Source organism: Melanostigma gelatinosum (assembly GCF_949748355.1).
Source record: "Melanostigma gelatinosum genome assembly, chromosome: 5".
NCBI lineage: Eukaryota > Metazoa > Chordata > Actinopteri > Perciformes > Zoarcidae > Melanostigma > Melanostigma gelatinosum.
In genome coordinates, this window is record NC_136638.1 from 12,404,240 (window position 1) to 12,428,372 (window position 24,133).

Consider the following 24,133-nt stretch of genomic DNA (forward strand, 5'->3'; position numbering starts at 1 on the left):
AGCTGAATTCTAAAGTCTCTTAACTTCAAATAAAACATCAAAGATAAAGCCAGCATCTTATCTTTTCTTATTTTATCCGCCACAGATAAACATCTTCAATGATTAACTTCCACGACATGGATGGTGAATTATGCAACTTAAGATATCAGATGCAAGTCAGAAACAAAGAGATCAGATATTTTCTCAAACAAAAGTGGAAACCTGGCGGAGCCTCTGCCGAGAGTTACAGCACATTCTCTCTTTCACATATTTACCGTAGCTCAGATTTCACCGTCACATTTGTGGAATTTAGTCCCCGTTGCATGTGTCGGTGTGAATCCTTCTCTCAGTGTATCTGGGTGAATATCTCATGTCGGCAAGTGTGTTATTAAGTGACCAGAAAGTGTTGGAGGGCTGGCTCTCCTTCAGCACAATAGAGGCCACGGGGGAGATTGATGATCTCAGAGAGGATCTCAGGAGACTGAGCCGACGCACAGCTTTATGAGGAGACCCGGACAATGGTGAAGGCTACAGATGGCGCCGCTCTGAGAATAAAAAAAGGCTCAAACAGGGGACACAAAGCTCCCACGGGGCAATGTATGGATGTCACTGCGAGACGCTAATGACATTGCTGTGTCTGTATCTGGAAGAGCCACCTTTGAACCATGAGAAAAATCTTTATATCTTTAAAGCTGTATGGTACTACGCTCAGGCTGAGACAAAGCGGCAGAAAAGAGGACAGTGTGTACGGCATGCACAGTAGTGTAGACAGTGGCTTTGTAACGTCACGATGTTCTTTAGACTCAGAGGTCAACAGTCATGTTGAGGACAGATGTGATCAGCTCAGGCCCTCAAAAAAGCATCGGGGCTTAACAGACACGAACACAATCATGTCAGCGCACAAAATACTAGTCTGCTGCTGCTGCCTGTGCTGCTTTGTAGGGGGTGAGAACAGCTTCCCTACAATAACACCCTGGGATATGAGAAAATAAATCCACAGGGGTTGAGAGTTAGAGGAAGAGACAGATAAACGCATAGGGTGAGAGAGGTGGAAGTAGAGTCTTTCAAATGATGGAAAAAAAAGAATAATATCCTGGAGTGTATATTGTTCTCATTTCTGTGATGACTTCTTCCCCTCGTTCCCCATCGGTGACCCAGATCTTAACATAAAAAGAATAAAATAAAATAACATAACCCCAGAGAAAGCTTTCTGTCTGATAACCTCAAAGCCAAAGCTTTTAAAGGTGTGTCTTTATGTTTAAATAGGTCATCCTGACTGAGGGAAACTTCTCTTGAAAACCAGTTGAAAGAACGAAACAAAAGGCAGAAACTGCCAGAGGTGGGATCACTCCGAGGACGAGGTCGGCCTCTGTTGTGTTTGTTTGAGCATGCGTGTTTCGGTTGAGATCAAGTTCTCCCAGCGAGGAATCTGCCACCTTGTTACTGTATAAGCCTGCCTCCACAGTCGGTGCAGCATGCGCTCTTTTGCCGTTTTATTCAGCAGCACACAAATTGACACAACAGCAAAGGCATGAGAGTTGACTGGGTGCATAATTATATTATTGTTTGTTAATGGGCCTTCCTACCTGTTATGCCACATGAAATATAGGGAGACAGTGTTCAGAGATGCAGAAACTGAAAATCCACACACACACACACAAAAAAAAGATGGAAGATAGAACTGGGATTGTTCAGGGAAGCACACCTGCTCCACAGCTTTGAAGACGAGATGAAAGCGCGTCCTCTAATTGCAGCACTTCGAACAACACAAATGTCAATTATTTACTCCTCTGGGTGTGTGGAGTAAAAAAAAAACACTCTCACTGTTCCTCACCCCTCTTTTATTTGTCACATCTCACGTTCCTGCCACCCTTGTGGGAAGCGATCCTGAAATCGGTGTGTATCTCTGCTGTGCGCTGAAGCGCGTACTGCATCTCAGTTTTGCTCCAGTGTGCAGCTCGATGGTGAAATGTTCCTCCGAATCTCAGTGTTGCCTAACAGGCTGGGACAGGGGAGGCGAGGGGCAGTGAGAAAACCCCAAATTTGCTCTTCTTCCTTGAACACAATGTCTCTGACTGCTGTGTTTTTTTTTTGCCTTGAACACATTTTCAACAGATTGAACGGAGTCATAAATTGTGTGCAGTCATGTTTAACGGGAGTAATTAGACGGCTGCATATTAGTGTGAATATCTGCATTCATCACAATAAAACAGAGGTGGAACCAAGCAATCTTTCACTGCACTCATTCTCAATCTGATTTAATTGTATTCTCAATCGGAGCAGAGTTGATGCAGCGCTGCAATGATGCATGTATAAATACCCAAATGCACAACGGAACCCTAGAAATCCCCAATCCCCATACTCGTGCCATTTACCACCGTCACAATGCACAACGCATGAGAGTTTCATCTTTTATTCACCAGGGCACTCATGATGAATTTAACAGACATTATCTAAGAGCCTGTTTAAATTGCATAACATGTACATCTTTATCTAAGATGATATTATTGTTTGCCTCACATGTTCTGAAGTATCTTTTAAATGGCAAGAATAAGTCTGTTAGCATGGGAGCGGCCAGGACTGTGTGGCCTTTTTGGAAACGGTGCGCAGCAACAGATGGGAGGCTGCTACACCTAGTGGACTTAAGACACAACTGCAAGATCTTCAGGTTAGAGATAGAGCAGTAACAATTCAGTTGTGGTCAAAAGCAGAGCAAGAAACGGACCTTTTGAGGTGCACATTTGCTGTTACCAGTTGCTGCTGCCAGTGTTCCTCCTGTCTGTCCATACCAGGCCTGAGAAGATCGCCCCCGACAGCGATTACAGTGTAAGAAATAAAAATGTATTCTACGATTCAGTTCAGTCCTTTTAGTACCTCTTTAAATTCATGGAGCAAGAAAACACTGTCCAGGCAAACACAAGCTTTGGTGTTAAAAGGACTGTACATATGGAGAATACACACTATATTTGTGTGATTCAATGCCTCATGTTATCATCAGCGTAACTTATTAAGAAAGGATTTTTGCACAGAACAGAGGATTGTGGATTTTTTTCCCCCATCCCCTGAACTGGAATCGAGTTAGGAAGGAACCTGTTCACGGCCAGGAGGAATTATTACTCGAATCACTTTTTAACATGCCTATATGTAACATATATAGGCATGTGATTGTGTTACGATATGTGAACCTATCCTTCAGCCTCTATGAGCTCTTCTGGACCCTTTCCTCACTGAGGATATGAATCTTGCATGACTTGAACCCCCATTGACTCTTCTTCCTGCGGTTCAGACTCAGATTAGCTCACTCAGTATATCAAATAACTCCTCAAAGCACTTTTTCCAAATTGGCATGTCGATTTTATGTCGATTTTGATTCCTTTGACGTATTTTTATATGAATGTTTTTACTGATAAGACTCAACCCCTCGTTTTCTTCTTTCGAGGCCAGCTGCTCCACTTTGGATTGTGCTCTTTTCCTCCACATTGGAAACATCTGAAACTTGAGGCTGAGGTTATTGGGCAATCAAAGCCATTAAAGACCTCACTCTCAGCTTAATGCCGGCCCTAATTTCAAAATGGAGGGAAGCAAATGGACTATGAAATATGTGCTAATGGTAACAAGCTTTTCCCAAGTTTACAGACGGAGAGAGAAAGCGAGAGAGCGACCATATAATGCCCTGTGCCGTTATCACCAAGTCTCCACATATAATTTAACAGAGCGTTGGAGTCAGAATTCAGCGACAAGGACAATTAAACCAGGGACTGCAGGGACAGCCTGGCATAATGTTGTTACACACGGAGAATACTCCCTCCCGGGCTTCCGCTACCCTTCAACCCTACTCGTTGGCGCAGACGGAGGTAACGTTAGCTCAACGGTTAGATGCAAGGCTTAGCGAGATAGAAGTACGGCTCCGCACCATGGAAGCTAAGACGCTGGTGACTGCGGGCGTAGCCGATGCGGCCCAAACAGACGTGGCTCCCGCTAGCCGTCTCCCTGCAGCCCCCGAGCAGCCGGGGGGCCGGGTGACTGCTCCCGGGAGGCTTAAACCTGGGGCGAGGCACTCGACTCACCAGCAGCCACCTCGCGTTACAAACGGGTCTTCTGCACCCAGCAGAGTTCTGGTCATAGGTAGCTCTATTCTGAGAAACGTGAAGCTAGCAACACCAGAGGCTACAGTTACATGTATACCCGGGGCCAGAGCAGGCGACATTGAGTCCTACCTGAAAGTACTGGCTAAAGATAACCGTAAATACAGTAAGATCGTTATTCACGTCGGCGGGAATGACAGTCGGCTACGGCTCTCTGAGATCACTAAAGTGAATGTGGAATCTGTGTGTACATACGCAAAAGCCATGTCGGACTCCGTAGTTTTCTCTGGCCCCCTCCCGAATCTGACCAATGATGAAATGTTTAGCCGCATGTCATCGTTTCACCGCTGGCTGTCTTGGTGGTGCCCAGCAAACAATGTGGGCTTCATAGATAACTGGGACACTTTCTGGGGAAAACCTGGTTTGCTTAGGAGGGACGGCATTCATCCCACTTTGGATGGAGCAGATCTCATCTCTGCAAATCTGACCCAGTTTCTGTATGGACCTGGTGCGTGACAACTCAGAGATCAGACCAGGAAGCAGAGTTGCAGTCTTACACACTCCTCTGAGCTTCCATTAGAGCAGTTACTCACGCAACACCACATAGAGACTGTGTCTGCCCCACGGCCACTTAAATTAATTGAATCAAAAATAAACGATCGAGGAGTTAAACAAAATAACTTAATCCAAGTTAAAACTACCGCAACAGTACAACAAAATAGGATAATTAAATGTGGACTCTTAAATGTCAGATCTTTGTCATCTAAAGCTGTACTAGTAAATGAGCTGATATCAGATCATCATATTGACTTATTTTGTCTTACTGAAACCTGGCTGAGTAATGATGAATATGTCAGCCTAAATGAATCAACTCCTCCAAGTCATATCAATACTCACATTCCTCGAGGCACTGGCCGAGGAGGTGGAGTAGCAGCCATCTTTGACTCCAGCCTATTATTACACCCTAAACCTAAACTAGACTATAACTCATTTGAAAGCTTGGTTCTTAGTCTTTCACACCCAACCTGGAAAACAATACAGCCAGTTATATTTGTGATAGTGTACCGGGCCCCGGGTCCGTATTCTGAATTTCTATCGGAATTTTTTCAGTTTTTATCAAGTCTAGTCCTTAAAACAGACAAAGTAATTATTGTAGGTGACTTTAATATTCATGTGGATGTCGAGAACAACTGCCTCAGTACTGCATTTATTTCATTATTAGATTCGATTGGTTTCTGTCAGAATGTACAGAAACCCACTCACTGTTTTAACCATACTCTCGACCTGGTTCTGACTTATGGCATTAACATAGACGATTTAATAGTCTATCCACAGAACCCTCTTCTGTCGGATCATTATCTAATAACTTTTGAATTCTTACTAACTGAGTTTACACCGTTAAGCAAGAGTTACTACACTAGATGTTTATCTGATGGTGCCGTAGCTCAATTTAAAGAAGCGATTCCGTCTGTATTTAACTCAATACCATGCTTCGATGTGACAGAGGACTCCTGTGCTAACTTTAGTCCGACCCAGATTGATCATCTTGTCGACAGTGCTACAAGCTCACTGAGAAGGACACTAGACTCTATTGCTCCTTTAAAAAAGAAGTTGGTAAAACAAAGGAGATTCGCTCCATGGTATAACCCTGAAACCCGCAAATTAAAGCAAACATCGCGAAAACTTGAAAGAACATGGCGTTCCACTAACTTGGAACAATCTCGGTTACTCTGGCGAGACAGTCTTAAGACATATAAGAAGGCCCTCCGTAATGCCAGATCAGCTTATTACTCATTGTTAATAGAGAAAAATAAGAACAACCCCAGGTTCCTCTTCAGCACTGTAGCCAGGCTGACAGAGAGTCACAGCTCTGTTGTGCCGAGTATCCCTATAGACCTCAGTAGCAATGACTTCATGAACTTCTTTAATGATAAGATTATGATTATTAGAGACAACATTAATAATCTCCTGCCCTCGACCGATCTTTCCACAAATAGAGTAACCTTAGAAACAGCTGTAAACCCTGATATATGTTTAGATGGCTTTACTCCCATCGACCTTGACAAACTGACTTCAACAATTTTTACATCTAAACCGTCCACCTGTCTCTTAGACCCTATACCGACTAGGCTGCTTAAAGAAGTGCTACCATTAATTAGCACAACTTTATTAGATATCATCAACCTGTCTTTAGTAACAGGTCATGTACCACAGTCCTTCAAAGTAGCTGTGATTAAACCTCTTCTTAAGAAGCCCACTCTGGATCCAGAGGTGTTGGCCAACTATAGACCGATCTCGAACCTTCCCTTCCTCTCTAAGATCCTTGAGAAAGCAGTTGCAAATCAGTTATGTGACTTTCTGTGTAACAATAGTTTATTTGAGGATTTTCAGTCAGGATTTAGAAAGCATCATAGCACAGAGACAGCTCTGGTAAAAATAACTAACGACCTTCTAATCGCATCAGACAAAGGACTCGTCTCTGTTCTTGTTCTGTTAGACCTTAGTGCTGCGTTCGACACTATAGACCACTACATCCTGTTGCAGAGACTGGAACATTATATTGGCATCAAAGGAACCGCACTGAACTGGTTTGGATCCTATTTATCGGATCGATCTCAGTTTGTTTATGTAAATGATGAAGCCTCAATGAGGACCAACGTCAGTTATGGAGTTCCACAAGGTTCTGTGCTTGGACCAATCTTGTTCACCTTATATATGCTTCCTTTAGGCAATATTATCAGAAAACACTCTATAACCTTTCATTGTTATGCAGATGATACTCAATTATATATATCGATCAAACCGGACGAAACCAACCAGCTTGCTAAACTGCAAGCGTGTCTTAAAGACATAAAAACCTGGATGACCTGCAACTTCCTGATGTTAAACTCAGACAAAACTGAAGTTATTCTACTAGGCCCAGAACACCTCCGAAATCAGTTCTCTAATGATATAGTTTCTCTAGATGGCATTGCGCTGGCATCCAGCAGCACCGTCAAGAATCTTGGAGTTACCTTTGATCAGGATTTGTCTTTCAACTCTCAGATAAAACTTATTTCTAGGACTGCCTTTTTTCACCTACGTAATATTTCAAAAATCAGGCACATCCTATCTCAAAGCGATGCAGAGAAATTAGTTCATGCATTTGTTACCTCTAGATTAGATTACTGCAATTCCTTATTTTCAGGCTGCTCTAATAAGTCTCTTAAATCTCTCCAGCTGATCCAGAATGCTGCAGCTCGTGTACTAACAAGAACTAAGAGGAGAGATCATATTACTCCTGTATTAGCTTCTCTGCACTGGCTCCCTGTAAAATCTAGAATAGAATTTAAAATCCTTTTACTGACCTACAAAGCCCGAACTGGTCAGGCTCCATCATATCTTAAAGAGCTTATAGTACCATACTGCCCTACTAGAGAGTTGCGATCCAGTGATTCAGGGTTACTTGTGGTTCCTAGAGTCTTAAAAAGTAGGACGGGAGCCAGAGCCTTCAGTTATCAAGCTCCTCTTCTGTGGAACCAGCTTCCCGTTTCTGTCCGGGGGGCAGACACACTCACCACATTTAAGAGTAGGCTTAAGACTTTCCTCTTTGACAGTGCTTATAGTTAGCGCTTTATAGTTAGGGCTGGCTCTGGCTTGCCTTGGACCGGCCCATGGACAAACTGGTATAGGCAAAAACTACAGGGGGACTTCCTACACTGAGCACCTCTCTCCTCCTCTTCTTCACCTCCGTCTGTATGCATTGATGTCCCATTAATGCTCATTACTAACTTTACTTCTTCCCCGGAGTATTTGTGCTTTTTCGCCTCACAGGATGACCGCAGTTTTATCTGGACACTGGTTCTTCAACCAGCCATGGCCCTGCTGACATCTACTACGATCTTCATGATTAACATTATTAATCCTATTACCGACACCATTAATGCACAGTACTGATTATTAATCCTATTACCGATACAATTAATGCACGGTACTCATTTTGTCTCTTCCCCGGAGTCCTTGTGCTTCCTCTCCTCACAGGTTTCCATGGAGCATGGTTTCATCTGGACCCTGGTCCTTCCTCCTACCATGGCCCTGCTGACTCCAACTGCTAATATCACTTTTATTATTACTCACATTACTATTTCATACTACCGATACCATTAATGCACATTATTGACCTGCTTCTTCACCAGAGTCTCTGTGCTTTCTCGTCTCACAGGTTCCTGTGTATCCGGGTTTACCTGGACCAGGTCTTGCCTCCTGTCGTGGTTGTGTCATACATTGAATGTGCTGTAATTACATTGAATGTGTTGTAATTCACTATCCTGTTCTACACATGACATCATTGCACGCCTGTCCATCCTGGGAGAGGGATCCCTCCTCTATTGCTCTCCCACAGGTTTCTTCCTCTTTCCTCCCCGTTAAAGGGGTTTTTGGGGAGTTTTTCCTGTTCTGATGTGAGGGTCCCGGGACAAGAAGATGTCAAACGTGTACATATTGTAAAGCCCTCTGAGGCAAATTTGTAATTTGTGATTTTGGGCTATACAAAAATAAATTGAATTGAATTGAATTGAATTCACAGAGAGAGAGACTAAGTTCATTTAAAGTATACAGCTTAGAAATACAGCTCACATGAAACGAATAGATCTCAACCTCTGTGGTGTCCAAGAGCAACGTGAAAACACATGCTTGCAATTAAGACGAGGCGAGGTGTGCTATTTGCAGAAAACAGTCAGATTTGCAGACATAATTTCACATCTTTAGAGGAAATTTGGCTGGATAAATATTCATTTGAGAGTGCAACACCTCCCCACCCGGGCCACCCAGTTGAACATCCGCCCATGCGATGCATACAGTGGATCCGAACTTCTCCATATGTATGAGGTGCAGACGACCATACAGAATAACACCAAGCTTTAGTAAACTGAACAGCTCAGCCTTTTGACTATTCTTTGTCCGCGTGAAAAACGTCCATACTTCAAACGGTTCCTTGATTACAATTGTAAGGGGCAGGGTAGTGGGAAGAGACACACCTGATCCCGATCTCCTCATCAGGGAGATGGACAAAGGGAAAGCAGGGACACTGAGCAGAGAGAACATGCGGGAAGAGGTTTGGTTTTTAAATTCCTTTTATTGATCCAGGAGACACCAGATCACTGTCACATCAATAAAAAAAAATTAAAAAAACTCATCCAAACACACAAGAATATCAACTTATCATACACGAACAATCAACTCTCTTTATTTGGATTTCCAATAAGTGTTCATGGTCGATGCAGTCAATTGAAGCAATACATTCCTCAGTGCGTGATCTATTGACCGAGCAAGCTGAGTGTTCCCGCTTGCGGGGCACGTGCCGGCAGCGACATGTACAAGGGCAGGAGCTTCTGATGCCCTAACCCTAACCCTAACCCTAACCCTCGCCAGAAATGTCCTCTTGCGCGGCTAAAGCAGCCGCGGCCTTGGCCTCTTCTTCAGCTGTATACGCTGGCTCGAGTAAAATGTTTCCCCGTAAAGTTTCCTCGTCCATAACATCTTTTGCACTCATATTTCGGGATGCCATTCTCGCTGTTGGAGACGTAGCCAGTAAAGAGAGTTAGTAAGTTCTGATTTAATAAGCCCCCGTCTACCCGGATCCAAGTCCATCTACGTCACTGTTACGTGAAATGACGGCGCTGGATGCAGGAAGAACAGATTTTTCAGTTGCGAACTCACCTCTTTGGGCCAACATAGCTTTAAGACTTCGACACTGTTGTGAAGCCAAAATGATTTACTGTTATCGAATGGACTAATCACGGTGTAAAGACAAATGGTTTTATAAATTACTACGACGCAACAGGATCTCAACTTTAAAAAAAGTAAGTTTTGCATACTTTCTTAAGCAATAACTGACAACTAAGGTAGGAAAGGCAATGAGCAAACTTCTGTCCAGGATGAAACTAAATCATTCATGACCACAAGTTAAAAATCCAGCAGGCTAATACATCTTGACATATAATGGTGGCAAAAGAAAAAGTGTGAATAAAATGAACGTCCCACCATCATGGCTTACTGGGATATTTGAATGCAACGTTGCCATCGTTTGTGTTATAAGTTTCACCTGTTCTTAGATGGGAAGTGACGGTTGATGTTGGGAGTAGCTGCACTTATAAAGGTGATCTATAATACTAGATGTCAACAAACAAACAAAAAAACTATCTGGTGGAGCTCACAGTGCCCCTACTCTGCTCAAGATGTGATGAGTGTGGCGGTCTTTAATTTGTGGAAGAAGCGTAGCTCGCGAGCACCGGAGCAGTGTGCTCGATGTGGAGGACACATGAGGAGGCAGGAAGTCAGACTCAGATGGAGAGCTAACGCACACATAAAGGCTGCGTATCGCTACACAACTGTATTTGAGCTAAGCTAGAGCTAGCTCACCAGTTAAGTGTGGAGATCAACAAGAGAACAAAACACAGGTTTAAATAACAGCTTTAATGTCAAACAAATAACATTAATGTAGATATTCATTATGATATGAATGAATTTAAGGACGACTGTGAATAAATATGTCATTGGGAATGCTTTGGCTTTTAAGGAAGAAGGCACTTCTCCAGGCCAAAAGGCCTCTTATTGTTCTAAGATGAGTATGATGTGTAATATCCCCGCATATTTAAGGCTAACAAGGGATTTTTTAAATTCCCAATGCTGGAATCATCCAGGAAATACAAGAAGTAGGCTGCGACAAATGTAATCTGCCATTCAGGACAACAGTCATATATGCTTGGACTGATATATTCTATTCATATTCAGTGACCCAAGCTGAATCACAGGCAAAGGATCTTCAAGATTCTGTATCTTTGCAAAATGATATCAATAAAGACAAGACCAGAGAAGATCATAAAGCTTCGGCTCCACCTCAGGTCCTTAATGAAGTCTCTTATAAGGTGCATGACTTCACCATACACCCATGTCCTTCTGTTTTTAACACATCCGCATCACTCTGTGCCAGTTCCCCTCAGGAGAGGTGGAACAGGCCGTGGCCGACCTGTGAGGCACACATGGCCAGATGTAGAGCAGGGAGGATGGGGCTGCGGCCGTACGAGCAGCCCAGTCCGTACAGTGCCGCTGATCCAGCATGCAGGTCAACACTGAGGGGGAAACCTAAAGACGGGAAGCCTGGGTGGAATACGGCTTTGGGTCCGATGCCAGCCGCTATTTTGAGTTTCTCCACCTCAGCCTCCTGGAGCCTCTTGGCTTTAGCTCGCCGGTTTTGGAACCAGATCTTGACCTGGGTCTCAGACAGCGACAGAGAGGAGGAGAACTCGGCCCGCTCGGCGATGGAAAGGTACTGTTTCTGATGGAACTTTCTCTCCAGGGCCAGGAGCTGCGTGGTGCTGAAGGGAGTGCGAGGCTTGCGGTTGGTTTTGTGCTTCCTCAAGGAGCAGACCGCTGGACTGAGCTTCCCTAGAGGACATGGGGGAGATGAGTGAGGCTTACACTTGGAGTCAGATACACTATTTAATTGGTCTAATATCCAAATAACTTAATGAGGGCAGAAACCATTCATCAATTATTCAAGTATTCATCTTCTTCTTCTTACTTTGATAATGGATTGATACTTTTTTCACAGAAAAGGGAAAAACCATCCGTTTGCTATTTTCCATTTTAAATCGATGTAATAAGATTATCATCACATCCATTTGGACCGTTGATCATCACCTCATTAACCTCTAGCAAATCGTGATGACTATTTGCCATTCTTTTTTTGACAATTTTCTTTTGACGAAATGATGAATCAATACAAAATCTGAATTTAAAAACTTTTTTAAAATTATCGTCAGGTGGAGCTGTAAACAGACACAATATTTCCAAATTATGAATACAAGAGTTAAAAATGTTATTAAATTGTTTATCGTTTCCCTTTTACTTTATTCTTTAACTTTAAAAAAATGACTGAACGATATTGATTAATATATTTATTGGACTTGAGCCCATCTCTCCTTAAATAGCGTTGCAGTTATGAACTTCATTAACTTATAGAGCGCGTTAGATGAGATCCTTCCTCGGGTGATTTAAGGCACCAAAAGACGTTTAACTACTGTAATATAATTATTAACAATAAATCTGTATCAGTAAATCTTCAAATCCAGACATTAGCCCGGATCACTTACTGGGTGGTGCTGACATCTTAATGGGGCTGGACATCCAGGACGCACATCCCCCTCGTTCCGATGGCTCTGATTTAACAGATACTAATTGCCGGGACAAGTCATCCAGCCTGCGCGCCTCATCGTTCAAAGAGCGACTTCCATCTTTGCTGTCCGTCACAATATGCGGCTCTTTGTCCGACATGAGCGCCTCCACGCTGAAGGGCAGGCAGGACACCTGCGCCGCGCGGTTCTGCGTCCGCGGAGGTTGTACCTCCTCGTCTGTTGACAACTCGTCTCCGGGGGAAGACATGCTCCGTTTGTAGGGTCGATGTATCTAAGTCCGATCCAGAAAACGCATAACTTTTCCCTCACGGAGTGCAAACATTCAGCGTAAGTCGGAGGAAGTTGTTACGAAGTTGACAAAGTTGTGCTGGAAAAAAACAAACTTTGGGAGAGGTTCTAGGGAGTTTCAGTGGATGATGCGTCCTCACTTGTGATTGGACGGTGTGCTTGGGGCGCTTTGGACGGGATCCCAGTGCCACCCCCCCCCCCCCCCCCCCTCCAAAAAAAAGGTCAGCTGCACATCAGCCTCATCTAGCAGTAATTACGCAGGGGAGAGTTCAGGAGGGATTAATCATAACTGACAGTAACAGACCGTATTTTATTCACTCTGCAAATTGCAAATGCTCTGCGTCCATTGAAAGTATAGTGCTGAATTAATGCGCATGAATATTGTTTGAGGCTGATGCCTGGTATTTTTTGGGAGAATAAAAACCGACTAAAATGAAGTAAATCAATCCCCTGTCTACTCCATCCTGCAATTAGGCTGGTGGATTGGCCTGGCTGTCTGTCCGAGCGTCCGCAGCACCAGGATGAAAAGCATCAGTGTGACATCTGAAGAGCTGTATTTCCACTGAACAACAGCTGACGGAGCTCCTGATTCAAGCCCCAACTTGCAGGACCTAACACACCGATTGTGGGAGTAATCACAATGGTAATCAATAAGAATCAGGGTGCTTTTAAAATTTCAAATAGAGAAACCGTACTTAGATGCGCGAGTCAGTTGGGAAATGGATTATGGTTTTGCGCAGGCTTTAAAATGACTGTCATTACATTGTTATTATTAACACCTTGTAATTAGGTCTGTGGAATCCGGTTCTTGAAAGCGGGATTTAACAGTAATGATGGAAAATTGCTACCTTCCTGAGGTGTGTGGCGCCCGCTGCGATTAGTCCCAGTCTCTGCTCTGTTGGAGGAGACGGAAGTGTCTCGTGCCTGTTTGAAGCTCATACCTGTAGGACTCCAGAGCATTAGGAAACATCAGGAGAAGAACAGCAGCAGCAGCTCTACGGCCTCTAACCGCTCCGTGATGGGATGAGACGAGGCAGCGTTTTAAGAAACAGTCAAAAAGGGGCATGGATGTTAAGATTGCCATGAATAGCAGACGTGCTTCATGTCTTTCTGCGTGAGATTAAATGCACCCAGTACGGAAAAAAACCCGACCTAACCTGACCCTAACTTTACCTAAACCTTCTATATGTATCGGGATATTTAGTCACGAAGAAGAGCAGAGTAGTGATGAGAGTAGCTCCTTGTAAGAATAAAATCCTGACGATAACTATCCCTACAGGCCACCGTAGTTCTCCGACATGCGTGGAAAGGTAGGGGTGAGCGGATTGGTATTTAGTTGGTTGCAGTCTGCAGCACACCCCTAACACACTGTTCCTTTAAGTGTTCATTCAGCCAAGGAAAACATGATGCAAAACCTATGAGCTTATTGCATGTTGTGTCCTATAGTCTGCCCCCCACGTTTCTATCTTTACTCTCATGTCTGTCTCCTCGTCTACCATACGAGTCGGTCTTGTATACAGATGCCCACACATTCAAACGGCCACCTGTGAGGTGACTGGAGTGGAGTGTGCTGTCCACAGCTCTGTGATCAGCCCTCAGAGTGGCTGTGTGCTCTCTGTAATCAGCAGGATTACAGTGGCATCAGGGGCTCGACTCCCCAGCGCTTCCACATCATTATTCTCCACGTGAGGCAAAGTGCTCCCACAGCATGAGCTCGCTCTCCTGCAAACACATGCAAATCAATTAAGTGGCCAATGTGTCACTTCAGTGTGCGTCCAATAAGAAAGAAATTATTTAAAATTCGCAAACTGTATGAAACAGTTCTCAACCAGTATTTAGACTAAAAAATACAGACATATAGAGGACGTGTGGAGTACGTATACACACACCTTCACACACACGTGGCTCAAATGTCTCCAATTTGCAACTGTAAAATCTTTTTTAAGAGGAGCCATGTGCTGAATACAAAATAATTCCTTGTATTTTCACGAATGAAATATGGTAATATAACCTTCCAAACTGTTTTACAATGGGAGGTTGGCCTCTACTTCCATTTTCAAAGCTAAACACATTAACTCCTGCTACACACAGACAGGCCAGTCAAAACTGAATTAATATTTCACCTGAAGACAGTCAACATGAACGGCCCATAAAAAAGAAAGGAACAATATCAACTCATGTCCAATGTCTTTATAAGTACAGCGTAGGAATGGTTGCAGCTAAAAGTAACATCAGCTCTGAAGATGTTTATCTGGGGGTACATTTTTGGACCGCGTGCCTTCATACGAGTCCTGTGTTATAACGCTGACACCCTCCACTTCCAGAACAGTTTATTTACTGACGCATGGCGTTGAGAGTGTACTTTTCTTACACTGCAGTCCTGTTCTACATATTAATGACTACCTCCCAAGTTTGCAACGTATTTCCAACACCCCAAAAGTCCAAAAGCACAGAGGACATCAGTTGTGCCCCCTTAAGCTAATGTACATTAAGGTTTAATCAACGTTACAATTTGAAGTCTGACATGATCCATGGGGGGGGGGAACTGGCTTTTCCAGACATTGTACTACAAAGGAAAATGAAGCTACAGGGCTTTACAGTAGCACTGTTGCATGGTATAACATGGCTATTGACTGCAAATATATGTAATGCAGAGGACATTAGGGCTTTAATTTATCTTAATACAACTTGCAAAGGACAAACTAGCTTCAGTCTGAGAGGGTAATTATCTCCTGAGAGGCTGAAAGTGGTGCGATGTGTTTTCTCATTACTGCTTCCTGAGGCCCCTCAGTCAGTGCAATCATTACTTCATGCTTAGTTGATGGATCTTTCAGCGCTTCATTGTGTTTCCACACAGTTGTTTAAAGTCAGTTCATTATGTTTAAAAAAAAGCCAAAACACATTAAACTAATCCTCTGACTGACGAATGCACCGCGGCTACGCTACATCCCCGTCTCACCGCAACAAATTACAGATGTGCAAATGTGCGTGTGAGACACTATCCCCAACCTAGTAGCACCTCAAACTGTGAATGAAGTCACGTCTTCAGATCACATTTGACAGTTGGAAAATATTGCGATTAAGATCACGAGCGACAGAAAAAAAGACACGCACACACGACCACAATCACTAAGCGTGCCGCTGAATGGTTATTAAGCACTGCGTGTTATAAGCAAAGAGGAAGTAACAGCTACTTCATGTCACTGAACTCTTCCTCTTCCATATGCTAATATCTAGCCATTAGTACTGCATGAGTCAGTTTAATGGAATATATATATTGCTGAAATGCAATCACCAAAAAAAGATGAATGAACATCGTTAACGATGCAGGGAATAAGTGTGCTACAACACCGCGACACAAAGTAAAGCACGCACAGAATGACAGCACGCGTTCACAATAAGACATTCAAATATTGATCCAACAATGACGACAAATGGGAGTTGGTATTGTGCTTTGATAATTGTATTTATCAAAGCACTATTGGCTGCTAAAACTTTAAAACTGTTTTCATGCTTTACAACCTGATGCCAATAGAGAAACATGTCTATGTATTAAAATATTATACGTTAAATTGTGTTGTAAATATGAATGTGGAGATTGACAATAATTGACACAAACATGATTTGAAGTTGTTCTAAATGCATTAATATCTCAGTCTGAGGAGAGTACAGTACAGATGATGTCTGTAAAATAACCCGTTTATAATCTGATAAAACTACCAAATCAGATACATAAAGAACTCGTGAACCAATTCTTTTTCATTGTGTCGCTGCCGTGTGTGAAACACGGTTTAAATGAAGGTTCGGAGGACAGCCTGGTTGGTTAATGTCTCGTCTGTTTCTCTGCAGATGTCACCAGAACTAAAAGAACCACATTAGTCTTCAAACAGCAGTTTAATCCTTAATCCTTTCATTCTCCCAGGGATGAAAGCGCCTTTCAGACTGGACAAAAAAAACTAAAAACACGAACACGCCATTAACATCTGGCTTTTACCTCCAGTGGGAAATGCAACAATCGCCATTAACTCTCGGGACAAATGACTCTGCAGTATTCATGGGTATTCATCTGCTCCAGCTCTGATTAAGGCCGCAACTAACAATTATTTCCATTGTTCACTAATCAGTTTGAGTTTCTTGATTGGCGTGTGGGCGGGCTGGCCCTCTCCGGGGCATTTCCTCCGCAGCGGTGCCCAGCGACCAGCTCTAGTTCGGATCAAAGAACAGCAACACCTCGCCCGGACTTCTCCGCTTCTCAGGGCTGTGAACTTAGTGCTCGCTGCGCCCTCACTTCCTGCAGAGAGACGAAGCCCCCTGTTGCTACCGCAGAGGATGTGAAGAGCCGGTAATTATTCATATTTAAGAAGCTGAAATCAATTATTAATAAGACATTTAACGTGACACACTGGGGGGGGAAAAAAACAGAAAAGCAAGTGAACAGCACACTCTCAATGGGAAAGACGTCTATCTAATATACGTTCTAATGTTGGTGGGGAAAGCGTTTAGGATGCCAGTATTTGAATAGACCCAACACACACTCCAACCTCAGAAAGCTGCTGACAAGACAAAAAGAGACTTTGAATTTTAAAGCAACAGAGGGAGACTTAATATGTTGAAATGAATTCATAGCTAGGCCCAAACAATACTTAAAACACAACACACTTTGTTGCTTGAATAAAACAATTACAATTAAGTGTCTTTTACAGGTCTCCTCTCCACCACTGTTTCTGCTGACTATATTATTTTCTGAACGGGTCATGTACAACAAAACCAGCTTGTTTCAAACTGCACCACATCACGGGGCCTCTGTCCACACAAACAATGCAGAGAGTAGTCGGTCATCAGGCTTCTCAGTGCAGTCTGGAGGTACAGCTGCCAGTGTGCCGGTCTCCGTGCAGACCACAGCTCTGATAAAGAAAGTCTGTAGAACTGATAATCAAAACCCCAACAGCCATTTATCCTTAATGCTGTAAAAACACACGATAAAGCGTCTGTTTACCGATTTAAAACCCACCAGCTCTTCTGGCTTCAGAGTACACCGGCCTGTGATCTTCAGGACACGTTCATGAAACTGTGTGTTCACACCTAGCTCGTTTGGACTACCTGTTTATTAAAAAACCCTGGATGTGTTGCAAAACAAGTGGGCCTAGAAAGGGGGGTCTCGGCTCCCCTCCGCTCGAACTCTGGAGGGTTGTGTTCCCAGTGAGAACGCAGGCTTATCTAATAAACTGTATCTAATTAAAATGACCTGATTCAGTGTCTGAAGAACAATTGTCTCCGACCGGCCGGTGCCACGTCTTCAGGTTCTAACACGACATTGTTTTCTAGTCGCATTCTAGTTGCTGGCTGAGGCTGGGTATTTTGTTCATTTAATGAACACTGGTATATTAACGACATGAAAGCAATGGAAACAGTGATCAGTACATGCTGCTGGTGCTCTATGACGAAGAAGGAATAAAAAGAAAGAGGAGGCGTTTTGAGGCAAAACTTTCTGACCGAGAGAACAGCTTTGAATCGCTTTGTTTAAACATAATGCGAATTGTTGCAAATGCAACAATTGACCTTAAGCTAAGCCCCTCCCTAGAACAGCCACTATCCAATCCTTCATTAGCAACCCTAACTAGATGCAGGAGGCCTGTCCAGCTTTCAGCGGTGCGTATGGAGCCTGCAAGGCTGAAGCAGATAACCTCATAATTATTAAGAGTTGTATTTTTCACCTTCCCGAAGTCAAAAACCCAAAAGAAGAGATGTCCGACATTAAACAGTGAAGAAGACTTCATTCCAAGCTGAATCCATCGAAGATTTTCAAAAACAACTTTGTTTGCTCCAATGTAAGATGCTTATAACATTAGCTAGCTTAACACACGAGCAAAGACACACATTTGAATGTTAATAATTATTCATCTATGAAGTAAATTATCATGATGCCACGATGGCGTGCTTTAAACTTAGATAAGCTAGTTTTATATTCGATGATGAAAGGGAGTCATAACTTACGTTAACGTGTGTTACAGCCCGGCTCAAAGGCTGCAACATGAATGGGAGACCAGACGAGTGAAAAGTAATAAATAAACCACGTTCATTTCAACATCGAGAGTCAGTATTCAGTAATGTCGGCATGTGTGGAGCGATCTAAACGAAACAGCAGCCGTGAAGAAGAGAGGTCGTTCATGTTGAGACTGTATAGCTGGAACCACAGCGGGCTCAGCGGTGGCTCATCAGCTGACCATCAGCATCCTGAGAGACAAAGAAGAGCCAGCCCACAGGACAAGAAACCCCCAGTGGAGGGGAGGGGTCGTCACAGTTGGCTTTAAAAAAAACAAACCAAGATATTGACCTACCCTGCTGTGCAGGCACATTATTGTTCCTATATAGGGTTGTCCTGCACATGAGTTTTCAAGACGTGGGGCGTCTGACACTTTGAATTGGGGCCGGTGGGCTTTTCCCTCAACTTAGCAAAGAGTCAATTTGATCAATTTAGTCCCTGAACAAAGACAACACACTGCCTGTCTGAAAGCAACCAGAATGAAAGCGTCTTTGTGAAGCTACCTAACCTCCTCAGCATTTGAGTGAGAACTCTGGTGAATGTGTCATGTTGTGTTTAGAGCAGAAAAGGGTAAAACGGGCCTCCAAACACAGAGGCAATGAGGCTAATCAATCAAAACATTAACAAACCTGCAGAACAATTTTAAGTAAATTGCCCGTGGTTTAACAGCAATTATATCACTGTTCAAATAATCACAGCCACATGCTGCTCTCAAGCTGATTCAGTAATATATACATTCTGATACAAACCTCTAGTGACACATTCATCACTGAAACCTTTGATGAACAATGACAATAAAAAATAATAAAACTCTACACTCAAAATATTCAACTCATAGAAGCACAACACGGGCCACTGTTTGAAACGTAACAAATGTTTATTTTTACATTTTTAAATCGTGAAAATTATAATCATTAATACAGCGAGGAAGTTGCACCATCAACAGGTACAGAAATGTATTAGTTTCCTGATGCTACTTTAAAATAGTCTGGTGAAATGTTTGTGAGCGAGGCGTCAAAAGGAGAGTTCACAGTATGAGAGTATAGAGGGTTGTGTGAGCGACAGCTGAAAACTACCACTCAGGTATTTATAGTAGAGGAGCTGGTGCCCTCTGGTGGAGACTTAAGAGAGTTGTATCTGAAATAATATAATATAATAATTGTAATTCCTGCAACATGGTGTACTATGAGTTGTTAAAGTAAATATCATTAACAGCAATTCAATCTCATACAACTCAACTTACTGATATTTTACGAAACAGTCGTTTGTAGTACACTGTTAATGTGTACATAATATTCTCTCCATACATTGTTATTGAGGGGGACAAAATATTATAGTACACATTACAGTATGTAGTACACTGCTCTGAAACAGCCTCAGCCACGTGTGCTGCAGTCACTATACTGTACTCCATTTATGTGTATTTTAACTCACGTTTAAAAACTAAAAACCATAATTTGCCTTCATCATGAAACTGAGAATGAAACCAGACTGATTTGAATCCAAATTTTAGCACAACGATTTGAATATGGACTCTTTTAATAAAACAACACTGTTAATTGAACATTGTGTAAATGACTGTTCTTTGGCAAATGCATTATATATATATATACATATATATATACATATATACACATATATATATACACATATATATATACACATGTATATATACATATATATACACATATATATACGTATATGTATATGTATATATATATATGTATATATGTATGTATGTATGTATGTATGTATGTATGTATGTATGTATGTATGTATATATATATATGTATATTATACACACACACACACACACACGTATAAATGTAGATGAACCACTATTTAATGCCTTGTTGTAACGATGGTTTTAAACATCCCATGCTTAAGGAACTCAATGAATTAACCAGTAGGAACTTTGATGTGAAACTCTGATGAGATCTCTGAGTTAAAGAAGCTCAATGACCTGCAATGGTTTCAGTCAGTCGTGCAGCCTCGGCTGACAGTGGCCAGTCTCTGTCGGATAAGCTGGTTCTGCTTCAGCATCTTGGAGATGGTCCTAAGAACTGCAAGCTTGGCCTACCGAGACAGGGGACACATTCCCAGTAAAAGGAGGAAGAAATAAAAGACAGTCGGAAAAGCGCAGGGATTTACTGATAACATTACCAGTCACTCTGTGTGTCCCACAAAGCCTTTGCAGTGTACTATAATCAAAGGCAGGCATCATTCATTTTCTCTTTTACGCCTGTGCTTTTCCTACTGTGATGTGTCATATGTCCTCTGTAATAAAGGACTATGGATTTAATAGAAACACAAGATTACTTTGACTTGTATTGGCGAGTATTAAAGTCCAAGTTGAATCATAGTAACATAGTAGTGTGTTATCTAAACAAACATGCTGAATAGGTAAATATCAGATAAAGTACGTAGGCCTCAAAGCCAATGAAAGATAGATCGTTTTGGACTATGACTGGTGGTTGAACTCAAAGTGATTGCGACACACGTGATTAATGTTAACCTCCAAAGATGCTGCAACATACAGTAGTGCTGAAGATAAACAGTGAGCGCCCGTATTAATGATAATGTTTATCTTCACGAGAGGGTCACACAGCCCACCTTTTTGTCATCTATACACGCATAACATCCAGTGTCATAGCTCAACGGGGAACTGGTCATATTCAAAATAAGTTACAAAGTGGGCCTAATAAAATGTCACCACGTTTCACATGTTTGGTTTTTCATTAAGTTAAAAGGAAAAACAATACACGCAAATATTTTGTAGTTCCATCATGTTGAATTATTTTGAGTGTATCGTTTTTTCCCATGATGCATTGCACATGTACAGTTTGCATAGGTCCTACCTTCTCCTCCTCGCTTTTTGCTGTGCTGGTGGGTATTTGGGAGAAGAAGAAAACATCTCTGACAACAGAGTCAGAATCAGTGGCAGCACCTGACATAAAACAAACAAATGAAGAGGTTTCTGACAGTTCAGGCTACAATATGCAATACTAGTTCATAGCGTATTTTGACTGAGTTCAGCCAACGTGAATAACGCAGGTCTCTGTTTGATATCTAAACATCTAGCTAGCTACACTATGTATCCAGATATTTTAAGTCAAAGTGATCCGGTTTTTAGATTTTGACCTTTGGAAGGTGATCTAAAATGTTTTCGTGATAATAAGAGTAAACTTGAGGTGAAACAGATTTTGGGATGTGGACGCAAAAACAGTTTCATGAAAACAATTTAACGCAATCCTATGCACAGCACAACAAACAAAAAAACTTCTTCTTCTTCCAAAATCTAATCTAAAAACTTAATTATAATCATATAGTGTTTCGCAAAGGAAGTTTGTATAATATATTTTGATATAAATAAATGAATTTATATATTTTTACAGGGGCCATCTTTAGTGTGTTGTGTTTCTCTTATTATGTCCACTCTAGACACGCTCCTGCTTATTTTGATGGTTTACTCTGGTCCACAGCTAGCATTACGGAGAGCTAGCTCAGTTAGCTCATTTAAGCTAACCTATTTAAGCTATCATTAACAGCAACATTAGCGTTAATGTTAGAGTTACCTTGTCGGCTCACAGTAGTCTTGGTGTTAGTTGCAGAGGGCTCTCCCGTCCATCTTCCCGGTGTGCTGTCCACCTTCTTGTTCAAAGTGCTGTTGACTTTTTGTAACTCGACTTTTAAAAGGAACCTTTTTTTTCCAACTCTAACGTCACCCATCTTGTTCCCGCGCTTGCCACTCTGGTGCCGAGAGGGGGACTTGGTCTGGGGGGTCCGGTCTACTTGTAGTTCTTCTCTTTGACTGGAGCCCAGCAGCGCGTCAAACCAGGGAACATGCACCTTTTTAGACATATTTCCTACCTCTCCGTGGCCAACCATCGTGGAGTCGCGTCTGTCCTGCAGTCCTACTTTGTGCGCGTTGTTCCGCTGTCAGCCAGCAGGGGGCAGTAATCCGGTTAATGTGACCCAGGTGCGATTACACCCTAAACTACAGCAGCTTTCCCACGAAGCAGTTACGTTAAGTATAAACATCTTTTCAGTAAAAAAGCAAGTTAGTGATATTAGCAAAATGGAAGTGCAGAAAAATGCCCCATAGTGTTACTAATTGTACTATTATATTTGCTGATGCTTTAAATTGCAAGTATCATTAAAACATAGCTCAAGGTGTTGCCTTTTTTAACAAATGTTTATGCTGTTACATTAGCTTAATCTATTCACAATGCATCACATTTCATAGCCCTTCAGAAGTTGTGTGTATGTCAAATTTTAAAAATTGTGGCAATAAATAAACAGTGGCGTAAAGAGTAAAAATGTTCCCTCATAATTGCAGCAGTATTTTTATGTGATTTAGTTTTATTTTCTATATACTCAATACTAAACATGTCTAGTTCTATTCTGAGCTGAGGTTTGGATGGAGGACTAAACCACCATGTTTTTTAAGACCTCCCTGTTGTAATAAGCATTTAAGTACTCCATTGTTAAATGGAATTGTGTTTAAGTGTATTGTAGTTGATATTTTGTGGCCTATGTGTATACTTTTAATGAAAAACAAATACGGATTTTCTTTAGACTAGAGCAGGTTTGTTGGGACAAAAGGCAGGCGGTTTAGGTGAGCTCAATAGCACTCACCAAGGCCTGAAATAAGCCTAAAGGCTGCCGATTAATACCTCTGACCTGATTCAACATAACCCACCAGATGTGCCCAAAAATGCTGTCGCACAACAATAGCATCAGGAGTGAGATTCCCAATAACTATGAAAACCTTCAGGGGGCAAGTTAATAAGCGCCACTCAGAAAATGAAAAGGGGAAACCCTTAATTCTTGTGAATCAACATTCGGCATAGAATTCTTCCTCACAGCTGTTTTATTCGTTCAACAACTCACATTACAAATACTTCAAATGAATGCATACAGTTACAAACAGTTGGCAGCAAATGAATATATGACATTAGATCTTTGTTTTACTTCAATACTACAAACCAACTATAAAAACTGACGTCTGTATTGTTGCGTAACTTAATCAGGAGGAAAATATAAAAGTTGGAACTTACGTATAAATGTGAAATGACTTAATAAAAATCAAAATGATATCCGGTAAAAAATAAAAAAAAAGAAAAGTTAATAAATATAACCGTCCCAGCATACGATTAAAAACTATTGAAATTTTGCAATCAAGTAATACTAACAGACATAATCAATCTTTTTTTCATCTGAAAATGTGGAGCACAATACAGCAATTAGAAAAACTAGACACATCAACGAGTTTAACACATCACCCAAAAACAAAAATATAACAAAAATCTGATCAAAATGATAGTTATACATTTCAATTGAAAATATAGCAAATGCTAAATACATTATCGACCTAGTATATACACAATGTTTTCAATCACAGTAGCATGGTAGTAGCAAAATAAGTAAATAAGCACAAAACTAATGTTTAAAAATAAATTCAGGTATAAATTATTTTTTTTTTCTTGCAGACATCAGCATGAACAATAGGAAACAAACAGTGTAAATGACTGCATGGGTTTTATGAATTAAATGACTTGCAC

The 24,133-nt window shown here is 41.8% G+C and overlaps 1 protein-coding gene and 1 long non-coding RNA gene across 2 annotated transcripts; one reads left to right on the top strand and one right to left on the bottom strand.

The window, feature by feature from the left end:
• The first annotated feature begins 3,772 nt into the window (after positions 1 to 3,772).
• LOC306777697 lies at positions 3,773 to 8,616 on the top strand. Its single transcript, XR_013772000.1, has 2 exons — positions 3,773 to 3,833; positions 8,266 to 8,616. It is a non-coding gene; the product is annotated as an uncharacterized lncRNA (long non-coding RNA).
• A 2,424-nt stretch (positions 8,617 to 11,040) lies between these two features.
• On the bottom strand, positions 11,041 to 12,485 carry LOC306777603 (homeobox protein MSX-2-like; the record flags this gene model as incomplete). The annotated part of the gene is made up of 2 exons (XM_079268766.1): positions 11,041 to 11,489; positions 12,197 to 12,485. The coding sequence occupies 2 exons, from the start codon at positions 12,483 to 12,485 to the stop codon at positions 11,041 to 11,043; spliced, it is 738 nt and encodes a 245-aa protein (XP_079124892.1).
• Positions 12,486 to 24,133: the final 11,648 nt, after the last annotated feature.